The sequence below is a fragment of the Lactuca serriola genome, chromosome 5, assembly GCF_051521515.1.
Source record: "Lactuca serriola cultivar US96UC23 chromosome 5, Lser_US96UC23_V15, whole genome shotgun sequence".
Lineage (NCBI taxonomy): Eukaryota > Viridiplantae > Streptophyta > Magnoliopsida > Asterales > Asteraceae > Lactuca > Lactuca serriola.
The window spans coordinates 71,189,108-71,202,859 of NC_136412.1; the positions used below are offsets into that span (position 1 = coordinate 71,189,108).

General features: G+C 40.2%; 1 protein-coding gene across 2 annotated transcripts; it reads right to left on the minus strand.

Moving 5' to 3' along the window:
• Nucleotides 1-8,167: 8,167 nt before the first annotated feature.
• On the minus strand, nucleotides 8,168-11,930 carry LOC145052598 (DEAD-box ATP-dependent RNA helicase 15). 2 transcript variants are annotated; one of them, XM_079000437.1, is made up of 12 exons: nucleotides 11,795-11,930; nucleotides 11,544-11,667; nucleotides 10,630-10,730; nucleotides 10,238-10,410; nucleotides 9,928-10,159; nucleotides 9,715-9,833; nucleotides 9,337-9,393; nucleotides 9,057-9,241; nucleotides 8,832-8,976; nucleotides 8,664-8,747; nucleotides 8,514-8,577; nucleotides 8,168-8,310 (listed from the first exon to the last, which is right to left on the minus strand). In XM_079000437.1, exons 2-12 carry the CDS (start codon nucleotides 11,663-11,665, stop codon nucleotides 8,300-8,302), a joined length of 1,293 nt encoding a protein of 430 aa, XP_078856563.1. In that variant the 5' UTR covers nucleotides 11,666-11,667; nucleotides 11,795-11,930; the 3' UTR covers nucleotides 8,168-8,299. The 2 variants fall into 2 exon arrangements, with proteins under 2 accessions (XP_078856563.1, XP_078856564.1); XM_079000438.1 differs by having other exon boundaries at nucleotides 10,238-10,503; nucleotides 11,795-11,880.
• Nucleotides 11,931-13,752: the final 1,822 nt, after the last annotated feature.

A 13,752-nucleotide genomic window follows, 5' to 3' on the forward strand; every position in this document is an offset into this window, starting at 1 on the left:
AATGTTGACCCAGAATGGGTACCCTCGCCGTACACTGTAAGAACTCCCCCACTAGGGTCTCGTATGGTCACCAGCTGTCGTTCGCAGTCGATAACCGCACCAAATCTGCTCAACCAGTCCATGCCCACAATGACACAAATGTCGCCCATCGCGATAGGAACCAGATCAATCGGGAACTCGACCCCGAAGATCTCGAATACGCACCCGCGGATTACCTCCGTGGCATATATCACCCTCTCGTCAGCTATGGAAACTCTCAGAGGCCTACTCAACGCCTCACGACTAAGACTGATATGCTGACTAAAAGCTAAAGACACAAAAGACTGACTCGCACCCGAGTCAAATAACACCAAGGCAGGTACAGAATTCACAAGAAAAGTACCTACACATAACATAATATAAGCATGATATCTCAACATCAAAATAAATACACGAAAGAATACATACCAGCCACGACATCGGGCGCTGCGCGGACCTCCTCCGCGGTCAACTGAAAGGCTCTCCCTCGTGCTCTCGGCGCCTCGGCCTTCACTGGCCGACTCTCAGTAGCTCTGATGGCGGCAGGGGCAGATCCTTTAGGTGCTCCCTGAGATGATCCCCGCAATTTCGGACACTCTGCCTTCCAGTGTCCGGTGGTCTGGTTGTAGTGGAAACACACCGCAAACCCCTTGGGGCAGTCCTTGGCCATATGCCCCTCCTTGCCAGACTTGTAGCAAGATCCCGCTCTACAACTCCATCATGACCCTTGCCGCACTTCCCACAAGTGCGGCCCTTCTGGCTCCCTGATTTGGGATCAGCGGGCTTGGCCCGCTTGGCTGCCGGCTGAGACTGTGTCAGTCGCCGACCCCTCCCCTGAGACTCCGCCTCCTCCCTAGCCTGAGTCTCTAGCTCAATCTCCCTCTTCCGGGCATTTGCCTGAAGCTCGGCAAATGTCCGGTACGAGGAGTTCGCCACGAACTCCCAGATGTCTCGTCTCAAGATACTCAAATATCGGCTCATACGTGCCTGCTCAGAAGATACGTGCTCAGGGCAGAACATCGCCCTCTCGTGGAACATCCTGGTAATCACCGTAACAGACTCAGTACCCTGCTTGAGGGTCAGAAACTCCTGGGCCAAACGCTCCCTCTCCACCTGGGGAACGTACTCATCTCGGAACATGGCAGTGAACCTCTCCCAGGTCACTGCCACAAGCTCAGCAGGCGTAAAGTGCGTCGTCACAAACTTCCACCAGTCCTTCACTCCCAAGCGAAGCTGGTTCAGCGCAAACCGGACTCTCAAATGCTCAGGAGATGAGCAAGTGAAGAAACACCCCTCTATGTCTGAAATCCATCTCATAGCCGCCACCGGGTCCTGCATCCCATCAAACTCTGGTGGCTTCATGTTGCTGAACTCCCTGAACAACAGCAAATCACCACCCTGCGGCCTCGTGGCAGCAATAGCTGTGGTGGCTGCTGCAACAGCAGCCTCAGAAAGAGCGGCGTAACGCTCGTCAAAAATCTCAATCAGCGTGGTCTTAATAGACCCAAACATCTCCGGTATCTCTGCCCTGATGGCCGCAGCCACCTCCTCATGGATGATCTAGCGGATCTCCTCATCACTGGTCCCACTGCTCTCTGGCGCTTGGCGTGTCCTCACCATGATCTCCCTCTGAAAAACAACATACGATACATTAGAGACCTCCTCGAGTATGACCACACTCGATAACTCCACCCAACTTACTCCTTAGTGCCCTAAGGATTCTTACTTGGTCCGTACACCAATCCGGTATCTCCAGTAGTACGGGCCCAATACTACCGTCAATACCGCATCGGCATTCATTCCAAGTCCTCCTCCTTGAGCCCCAAATCCCAAGTACTCTACTCTCTCTATCATGTGCTACTCACTAGCAAATCCCTCATAAGCATCTCACTGCTATCCCTATCACTCTTTAGCATCCCTAGCAGCAAAACCCCTAGACTAAAGCATCACATATTAGGCCACCCTAATCCTAATGAGAATACCTAGTCTGCTCTAGCATGCATATCGTACTCATCATATAGCATAACATAACATTTCTGATAATCACTTATCATGAGGGTATTCTGGGAAATCACCGTTCGGGCGCTGGATGATCGTACACACAACTCTGCTCTGTGTTTTCAAAAATCTTTTACCCTTTTCTTTTTGAAAATATTTCTCAAATCCTCAGTTTGAGTTCAAATATGCCCGAAGGTGTACTCGAATCCCTCAAACCAAGGCTCTGATACCAACTTGTAACACCGTGAATTTCAAAACAATTTTTTTTTCGCAATTCATAAAAGCATAATTCATTTAATTTTCATAAAAGCATCAGTGTTTGAAACTCAAATACATGACATATAATAATCCCAAGATCTCATAGCATAAAAATCCCGTGTGTGTACTGATCAAGTCGGCGCCTTCCCACGATCATCACTAGTACCTGAAACAAATAACACCAAACACTGTAAGCACAAAGCTTAGTGAGTTTCCCAAAATACCACACACATAACACATAGTAGCCACTCGAGGCTATAACTCTGTGGGTCCGTGCACCCAAACTCTGTGAACCCTCAGGTTCTAACTCTGATAACATGCATAGCATAAATCACATAGAAATAATGCAGTGCAACACATAACATACATAGCATACACATACTCTAGCACATAACTCTAGTTACCTACTCAAGGTAAAGTATAGTGAGAAGACTCACCTCGCGTATCTCGGTAATTCGCAAATCCCTGAAATCACTCTCCCGAGCTATAGTCCTCCTATAACACAATATATCTCTAATTAACACTTTCACAACTAAGGTTGACTAACTCTATCAAGTCAACATAGGTCAACATTGGTCAATGGTCAACGGTCAATCTTTGACTGGACTCGGCGAGTGCACTCGAGTGACTCGGCGAGTCTATGCATGTCCACGGACTCCCTTGGATCCTCTCTCGACACGTCGAGTACTCTCCTAACTCGACGAGTTCCACCTGGCATGAGTTGTGGGGCCACCACGACTCAACTCGCCGAGTCTCAAGGACAACTAGGCGAGTTCCAACTTGACTCAGTCCACCTGTCAACCCGCTCTAACTCTCCCTGACTCACTGAGTCAATCCCTTAACTCGGCAAGACCACTCGTTGAGTGGTTCTGGGCAATCTTCATGCTACTCGCCGAGTCTGTTCTTCAGACTCGGCGAGTCCATGCCATGCAACAACTCAAACTCGCTTCTGAGGTCAGATCCGTTCCAAAGAATCATAGATCCAGTCCTTCCAAGTTCATTTATCACGTAAAGTTACTATCTTGATGCTCATGCAAGGGTTCAAAGGCCTTAATTGAAGATATGGTCTCTAGAATGCTATTCTAAGCTCATGGCCTCCATTAACACTCATAAATCTTGAGGGAAACGGGTCTCTGGACCTCTTTGGGTCTAGATCTAAAGCATCAACAGGAGAGGAGGCCACTTATTCCATGAATCACTCCAAAAAGGTCTCAAAGAAACCCTTATCTCCAAGATTTAGACCAAGATTGAGAAGGAACGAATGGTTACCTCAAATGAAGTCTCTGAGCTTAGAAGTCACTGGATTAGCACCTCCTTTGGTCTCCTCTTGCCTTGGTCCTCTTCTATGAGCAAAACACCCACAAATAATCAAGGATCTTCCTCTTCTCTCTCACAAAACGCTCAAGGACTCTTTAGGGTTCACTCTGGGGTTGGTGGCCGCAAATGACGGCCATAAGTCCCTTTAAATAGGTCTCAAACCCTGGAAATTAGGGTTTCATTAAACAGCGTGGACTCGTCGAGTCCGGACGCGAACCCGCGTCCATAACCGCGATCCTACTCGGCGAGTTTAGGCTCCAACTCGCCGAGTCTCCTCACAAAACACCAAATAGAATACAAATAACCAATACCTGGGAATCCGGGCTGTTACAGTGAATATTATATAAATATAAATTTTGAAAGAAAAACTAGCCCACCTATCTGAAGGTATAAATATAACTACTAAGTACAGAATATGGATGTAAATATATAGTTTTTGTGTATTAAACTGTAAATTTAATATATTAAGCTGTGAATTGATTGTATTAAATTGTGATTTTTTTATGAATTTTATGTTAAAATATAAACATTTGTATTAATTTTCTTGTGAGTGTTTTTTTTGTGAAGTAAATATATAGGAATGTATAAGTTTTTATAATTGTTGCATTAAACTCTAAATTAGTGAATTAATATGTTTATTAAACTATGAATATAATATTAAGCTAACAATGTATGATTTTATATACGGATTTGGTTTGAAAGGAATGATGGTTACGACGTTGACATAGATGGATAGTGTTGATATATGGTAGTTGGTAGTGGTAGGGTTTGGGTTTGACTTTCCTAAATTAGTGAATTAGTGATATTATGATTGTATTAAATTGTGAATTTTATATACTAAACTATGAATTAATTATATTAAATTTTGCAACATCGTAATATCTTGAGCGCTTTAGCTACTTGGGGGACTGAAGGCGGTATCGCCAAGCTAGTTAAAAACTTAGTTGACAATGCAAGACTGGAGCAACAAGATAAAAAAAGAAGAGTACATTCGGGAGAAAAGAACACCGGGAAGCACCAATGTCAGACAATGTCTTCGTAAGGTTGCCGATGGACATTTTACAGCAGCAGTGAAAGTTTTATGTTCTTCGGGAGTTGCTCCATATGGGGGTGATACCACGAAGGAATTGGAGGATAAGCATCCATACAAGCCACCGCCTTCCATGCCCAACACCATATTTTCAGAACCTCCCCTGGTAGTGGATGTTGACAATGTCCTTGGGGGAATTAAATCCTTCCCTAAAGGCACCTCGTGTGGGAGGGATAGGTTAAGAGCTCAACACATTTTAGATGCCCTTTGTGGAGAAGGTTCGGCTATAGCCAAAGACCTCCAGCGTGCTATTATTTATGTGGTTAATCTATGGCTAGGAGGGAGATGCCCTTCGAGCTTGGCAGAATTTGTTGCCTCTGCTCCTCTCACGCCGCTCTTAAAACCTGACAAGGGAATACGACCTATTGCAGTAGGTACTATATGGAGACGTTTGGTTTCCAAGTTGGCCATGAAAGGGGTTGGTAAAGAAATGGCCAAATATCTCAATGATTTTCAGTTCGGAGTCGGGGTGTCGGGTGGCGCTGAGGCCATTTTACATAGCGCCAATAGGTTGTTGAGTGAGCGCCACGATGACAAATCTCTCTCCATGCTTACTGTAGACTTCTCTAATGCCTTTAACCTGGTAGACAGATCCGCATTACTTCATGAGGTCAGATTGAGGTGTCCATCTATTTCTTTGTGGGTCGACTTCCTATATGGTCAAGCAGCAAGGTTATATCTAGGCAACACACATATCAGGTCTTCTACTGGGGTTCAACAAGGAGACCCCTTGGGACCACTTCTCTTTGCCATTGTGTTGCACCCGCTCTTGCATAAGATTAGGACAATTGCAAGCTTCTTCTCCATGCCTGGTACTTGGATGATGGCACACTTATCGGAGATTCGGAGGAGGTGGCCAAAGCATTGGACACCATTATGGTGACTGGCCCAAAATTGGGCCTTCAGCTGAATATCAAGAACACCGAGCTCTTTTGGCCCTCGTGTGATGGTAGGAAGTTACGGGAGGGGCTATTTCCGGCAGACATTGGGAGGCCGCCTTTGGGGGTGAAACTTCTTGGGGGAGCTGTTAGTAGAGATGCTAGTTTCATTCGCAGTCTAGCCATAAAGAGAGCCGAAAACGCTGTGAATTTGATGCGCCTTCTTCCACAATTGTCTGACCCCCAGAGTGAGCTCCTTCTTCTTCGGTCTTGTATGGGTATTGCTAAGCTTTTCTTTGGGCTGAGGACGTGCCAACCCGTTCACATGGAAGAGGCGGCAATATTCTTTGACAATGGATTGCGCGGGGCGATTGAGGACATTGTGGTTTGTGGGGGCCCTTTCTTTGGTGACATACAATGGCGAATTGCTTCCTTACCCATTAGGTTTGGGGGTTTGGGTTTATACTCGGCAGTAGAGGCTACCTCCTATGCTTTTGTTGCCTCACGGGCCCAATCTTGGGTATTGCAAGACCATATCTTACGGGATAGCGGTATACATGGTATGGATTCTGATTATGATTGTGCCTTGGCATCCCTTCGCAACAAGCTTCTAGATTTTGACCTTAACAATTTTACTACTAAAGACACCGCCCCCCCTAAATCCCAGAATACACTGGCGAGTGCCCTTTTTTGTAAAATTGTCCAAGATATGGAAATGCATTTCGACATGACGGCTCGGCAGAAAGCGGTTTTTCAGTGCTTACGTGCACCACATGCTCAACATTTTCTTCTGGCTATCCCTATAGATGGGCTTGGCCAACACATGTCTCCCGTGGAGTATCGTACTATTCTCAAATATCGACTCATGATTCCCATTTTCCCAGCTGACGAGATATGTCATGTGTGTCGCAAGGCATGTTTGGACTCTTTTGGAGAGCATACAGTTCACTGTAAAGAACTCCCGGGGTTCAAATACAGGCACGATATGGTTAGGGATGTTTTGTTTGACATATTTAAGCGTGTTGGGGTTTCTGCTAAGAAAGAGGCACCTGTTAATTTCATGACTGATCCGACAAAAGGAAGGTCAACCCTCAGACCGGCTGACATTTTGATTTTTGGATGGGTCGGAGGGAAACACGCATGTGTCGATCTTACAGGGGTATCCCCTCTCGTGGGCCTGACTCCTGAGGGCTGGGGGTTTCACAGCGGGACATGCTGCTTTAAAAGCAGCCACAAGCAAAGTCACCAAACATGAGAGATCGTGCATGGAAAATCAACACGGGTTCATATCATTTGCATTTGATACGTTTGGTTTCCTCGCACCAGATGCGGTAGAACTTCTTAAAAGAGTACAACGAATCATGCATAGTAATGTTATACCCCCTAGATCTTCGGATGTAGTCTTTAAAAGAATTAGTTTTTCCATTCAAAAAGGTTTAGCGGCACAGCTTGTTGCACATTTGTCATCTCACTCATTGTACGATGACAATTGAACTTGTTATGGTTGTTTTGAAATATATATATATATATATATATATATATATATATATATATATATATATATATATATATATATATTACAAAATGAATCGGTGTATGAATTAAAATATTAGACTGCAAAACTTATAATTTTTACTCTTTTCGTACCAAAAATACCAAAAAAAAAACGGATTTTAACATGTTTAATAAATATTGTGTGTATATTTACTTATAGAATGGGGTTTTTACGATACTTAATCTTTTGTGGTTCTCAAGAAAAATGAAACATTGTGTAAATTCAGAAAAAAAAAAAAAAAAACAAAAAAAAAAACAAAAAGAACAAAAACAAAAAAAACAAAAACAAAAAAAGATCATTTACATCAATTGGTAAAACAAATGAAACACTAGCGCATGAATTTGTACATTAGGTGAAACATCCTTGCATAATTTGGTAAAAATAAAAAGTGAAAGACCGGGCACACAAGTTGATAAAAAGATGAAACATGGCTGTATAAATTTGTAAAAGAAGGAAAATATTGTTGAATACTTAGGTAAAAAAATCACGTTGTATGAAATTCATAAATAGTGTCGCATCACCAATTCCTTTTGATTCTAAAATGAATTGTAGTTCTTTATTTCCCTCATTTTGGTGTAGAACGTCCATACTTTTTTTGTTTATATTTCTCCAAGGAGTATTAAGAATGTGAATTGTCCTTGTGCACGACCTCACATGCATGAACAACTTATAATTTGTTCTTATAATAGTCGTGGCAACTCTAATCATCACCTTTTTCTTATAATTTAGCTTCCAACACTAACATTATCTCATAGTTTACCCAAGTTTCTCTTATGATCTCATCATATGACCAAATAACTTGCAATTTGTTCAGTCATTTAGACAAGACACGTTCACAATCATGAAATTTTTTACGACTAATCAAACAAGAAAAATATTTTTAATGCTACAGCAACTTGTACTTCACGCATCATAAGTTGCACCATTCAGCAAATAAAAATAGGTCAACAACAAACAACTCTCCCTACTTAAGCTACATAAGAACTAGGAAAACAAGTTTATAGATGTTACAAAACTCAACAATCTTTGTGATATAAGATATCCCCTTGACACTCCCAACAACAATGTTTCTAATTGTTTTATAATAAGACATAAGGAGCAATCATTCATCTTCTTCTTCAAAATGGTCATCATCACTGTTGAGCACACTTGACATCATCCCATCCCATGGTTTGCTTCTTTGCTCTACGATGGCACTGCAACCAAATCATTGCAAGTCAGTATAAATACCATCAAATTACAAAAGACGAAAATACCCTCATCCATCTACAAGGGTGTTTTCATCTTTTGCTATTGATAATATAAAAAAGTGTTTCTTATTGAGATAAAATTAGAAAAATGATGTCTCCCTGATTACATTTCTGACATTTTACAAATTCTAAAAAAAAAAGGATCTTACTATATGTTGAAGTATCAATCTGCTCAGGAAGCTCTTTGATATCAACCTCAAATCTCTCCTGAACCTAAACCCACAAAAAATCAAGAAATAATCATCAGCAACTAATAATTGGTATTGTTAATTATTCTGGTTATACAAGCATATACAGACCTGGTTAAGAACATCAGAGTCGGCTGCAGATGACACAAAAGTGATGGCAAGACCTTTTGTTCCGAACCTTCCAGCTCTACCCACCTGACAAATGACCAAAATACACCTCCCTCAGGTTTTTTTTAAAAAAAAAAAGAGATGAAAATGAATTGAAGAGAGAGAACATACACGGTGGAGATAAGTGTCAGCAGAATCTGGCATGTCATAGTTTATGACAATGTTTACACGTTCAATATCAATACCCCTTCCAACTAAATCAGTTGCCACCAAGATTCTCTTGTGTCCTTCCTTGAAGCCCTTGTAACGAGTCAACCTTCAAAAGTTTGACCAAATTAATATTATCAATACAAAATTTAAAAAAAAAAAGAAAAAGAAAAAGAAAGATGAAGCTACCTTTCTTCCTGAGACATGCCAGAGTGGATGCAGATTGATGGAAAGTTACATTCCACAAGCAACTTGTTGAGCTCAGCTGCTCTGCTTACACTTTTCACAAATATCACAACCTGATTGAAATCTAACGCATCCAGCAGATCATTCAGCTTTCGATTCTTCTCCAGCTCACTCAATTTGATGTAGTGCTGCAGCAATAGTTAGTGGAATCAAGAAAAGGAATGGAATGGAATGGTTAATTCCATTGGAATTGGAAAGAAGGATTGATTGATTGATTGATTACCTGTACAAGACCATGAAGAGTCAACTTGGCTTCATCATCCACATAAATTTCCATTGGCTGAAAGGAACAAATATCATAGTAAAAGCGTATTAGGAGAGAGAAACCCTTCAGAAGCTAACCAAAACAACCATCAACATCCTCTGAATCAAGATCCCCATTGGTCCTTTTCCAGATGCTTTTCAATCAGAGACTCCATCACCATTATGCTAAATCTACTATCAAACATATTTAACAAACACCCCCCACCCCAAAAAAAAAAAAAAAAAAAAAAAAAAAAACACTACTTTCACACCCTCTCTCCAATCCCTCAATTAATATGTGAAAAGATGTTGACATTATGAAAAGGTTGAAGTAGAGGAGCTGGCCATGGGACATTACATCTTGCATGAACTTTTTGCAGACTGGTCGAATCTCCTTGCTTAAAGTTGCTGAAAACATCATTACTTGTTTGTCATGTGGTGTCATCTTGAAAATTTCTTGCACATCTCTCCTCATGTCTATCAACAGATCAATATTAAGTATAAACAAACACAAAGTTCAAATCTTGAAACAATAATTGAAATTGAAATGAATAAGTATATGAAAGCATACCGAGTGACTCGAGCATCTTGTCACATTCATCAAGTATAAAATGCCTCACACTCTTCAAAGCAAGATCTTTGTCCCTAGCAAGTGCAAGAATCCTTCCAGGTGTCCCAACAACAATATGAGGGCATTCATTTTTGAGAAGCTCCTTGTGAATCTTGATGTTGACACCACCATAAAAGACAGCTACCTTGATATCAGTTAAATAAGTGCTGAATCTTTCAAACTCATGGCAGATCTGTGAGGTAAACAGTAATTAATTGGAGAGAAATAGTTGTAGAAGCTGTGGATATAAATAAATATATAATACACATGCCTGATAAGCTAATTCTCTTGTGTGACATAAAACAAGGGCAGCTACTTGACCAGCTACAGGCTCAATTTGTTGCAGGGTTGAAAGGACAAAAACAGCAGTTTTTCCCATACCAGATTTTGCTTGGCAAATGACATCCATGCCCAAAATAGCTTGAGGGATGCATTCGTGTTGCACTGATGAAGACCAAAGAAATTGAATCCTCAATTAAAAAAAATTACCAAATCTGACCACTTCTCCAAATGATAGGGGTGATAGTTGTTATTTACCTGCAAATAGACACCAAATGTTATTAAAGATTCTTAAAAAATGCAAGTAGTTTCCCATTTAAAGAAAGATGAAATGAGACCATATGTGAAGTGAAGTGTCTTTTAAATGGTTAGAAAAAAGCTTGCCTTCGGAAGGATGTTCAAATCCTGAATCCACAATAGCACGAAGTAGCTCTGGCTTCAAAAGAAAATCTCTAAATCCGGAACTGTGAATTCCTACATAGCCCCTGAAATTAAAATTAATTGAAAAAAAATGGATCAGTTGCAATAAAAAGGTTTGATTATGCATGTATGGCTGCAATCAATCCCTAATGTAACATGAAATTACTTGTTCAAATATGCTCTTGAAATTCAATAAGCACCACATGACAAATCAACCCTCTGAAAGAGTAAACCAGTTGAGCTACTACCAAGTAAATGTTTGACAATAGTCTTTTTTCGTTCTGATATGAATATAACCATATATTCATGTGGAAATTTACATATTGTTCATCAAAAATTTATTCACTTTTGTGTAAGTTAAAGAGAACTTAGTTTGTTTAACTGTAACAATATCTAGAGTTAAATTGTTATCTTGTACTAATCAGGGAAATAGTTTGTAACCAAGATAGCTCAGATCCCTACTCCAAATAAACCTCTACAAAAAGTTTCAACTCCATGTCAATAGATTATCTTAAAATTAGTATCTTCTCCTCATCCATACACAAATATATTCTTTTTTACAGATGTCTGAAGTGAGGAACAAAAACAGTTGATGAAATAGTAAAAAACCAAAACTTCAAGCAATCCAACCACCCAGGGTGTGATTTAAACTCCAAAAACATGGTTAAGAATCGAAACTGGAGATATAATAAGTTCAACTTTCAAACCAATCAAGAAAAAACACTCAAAGCCCAAATATTAACTTCTATCCTCCCAAACACTTCACAAAAAGAGCTCCACAGCTTAAACATATAGCAGATCCACGAATTATTAATTATAATTATGTCGGATTTTATCATAAAATTATACTACAAGCATAATATCCTAACGGAACTTACTTCTTAACGGCTTCGCCGTTGACTTTAACACCGGCTGAATCAGGGGCCTTCTCGTCCTCCTCTTCGTAGTCGAGAAGCTCCTCCTCGTAAGCGTCAGTATCCTTCATCTCTGTTTCGCCCATTTCTATTGGAATTTCAAACAGATCGAGATAATTCAAATATTAGGGTTTCACAATTGAAGCAAACCAAATCAGATACAATTACATATACAATAACAAAGAAATAATTTCAAGCAGTAGGGTTGTTCTGACCTTGGATCTGTGATGGAGGTAGGGTTTAGGGTTTGAATCGTCTGCAGAGAAAAATGTTAGCAAAATTCGGAAAATGAGCAAGAAGCACCGATAGAGGAGGTAGGGCGACCTATTTGAGGAACGGGGGAGATAGGGTTTGGCAAGTGGATACATATATTTTTATTTCAACCCTCCAACACTAGTTTTATAGTAAATTGACTACCAATTCAAAAATATTTTTCAAACTGGTCGTTACATTACAACTTTACAACTTTTACAACTATATAATAAAGTTGTATTTACTTCATGTCAACATGGATATTATTATGCACGTATCATTTCGGTGTGTATGTATTTTAATTATTTGTATTTTATCTTTTTATCATATTTTAAAGAGCGTTGATTATTTTATCTTTTTTTTTATTTCATTTGTACAAAATGATGGTATTCAGATTGATTGTTGTTATTGTATGTATCCTCATTTAATTTCATTTCATAATTTATATTTGTAATTTTATATTTTTATTTTATAATACATTAGGGTCTTCATTTTCTATAACATCTCGTGTTTCTCTATATTAATATTTTCAAATTTAATTATTTTAATTCCTGTGTTTTATTTAAAATAAAGACGAGGGGTTGAAATTTGTCAAAACAAAAACATATGATGAAAAGATAATAGTTTGGAGGGACTAAAAAAACTTAGAATGTAAGACTTTTAATAGAAGGTCTAACTAATTAATTGCGAGGAAATGTAGGCACCTTTTATGTAATTTTTGGATTTTATGCATCAGGATTCTACAGATTTTTCCCCTTATGTTCGAACCCATGTACATGCATTAATTGACCCTTCCTAGCCGCTAAAACTCAACTAATTAAGTCTTAACCCAAATTTAATCATAGTGTATGTGTATGTGGTGTTTGGCCAAGAAAAGAGAAAAATAAGAGAGGGGAGAGAGAGAGAGAGAGAGAGGGGGGGGGGAGGGAGAGAGAGACGATGTAACATCCTAATTTCCGAGGCCAAAAATTTCATTTTTAATTAAGTAAATCACAACAAAATTTACTAAATCATTTCCCATGTCATATCATTTGTAAAAGAAACATAACAATGTGTCTGATAACCATATTGTCAAAAGTAAAATAAATCAGAGTACATCCCCAAGAAACTCCATGTGGAAAACATGTGTGTGTGTGATGCGCTGCTACACCGCTGACTCCTTCCCCTTAGACAAGAGGCACCTGAAACCAAAACTGAAACTGTAAGCACGAAGTTTAGTGAGTTCCCCCTTCATACCCATAGCACATAATCATCGGTGTCTTTCAACCGGTAACCGGGAGCTACCCTCCCCTTTCGGTATCTTTCAACCGGTAACTGGGAATTATCCTCCCCTTTGGTATATTTCAACCGATAACCGGGAACTATCCTCTCCTGCGGTATCTTTCAACCGGTAACCAGGAGCTACTCTCCCCTTCAGTATCTTTCAACCGGTATCCGGGAACTAACATCCCCTTCGGTATTTTTCAACCGGTATCTGGGGACTATTTCACCCCTACCCCTATCACATATTGCATATCATAAACATATTAGTTTCATACTAACATAACATAAGCATACTGAGTCACATACAATCATACTACTATGCATGCGTGGGTTTTGTCCACCCCTTCGGTATCTTTCAACCAGTAATCGTCTTCAGTATCTTTCAACCGGTAACCAGGGGCTAGTGCGCGCTACTACTACTACTAGCACATACTCAGCACAGATATAGCAACCAGACAATTGCCACAAAGATAACCATCTCAACCATAATCACCTACTGGTGGGCCAGCATTGGTGCCTTAAACCCACCCCTACTGAAAGGTAACTCACCTTGCAAGGCTGACTGCTGAAAACTTGATTGGCAGATGTCTGACTGCTGTTCCGGTGATCCTCCGGCTATAATTCCCATAAAACACTTAGTCAGACACTGATAACTACT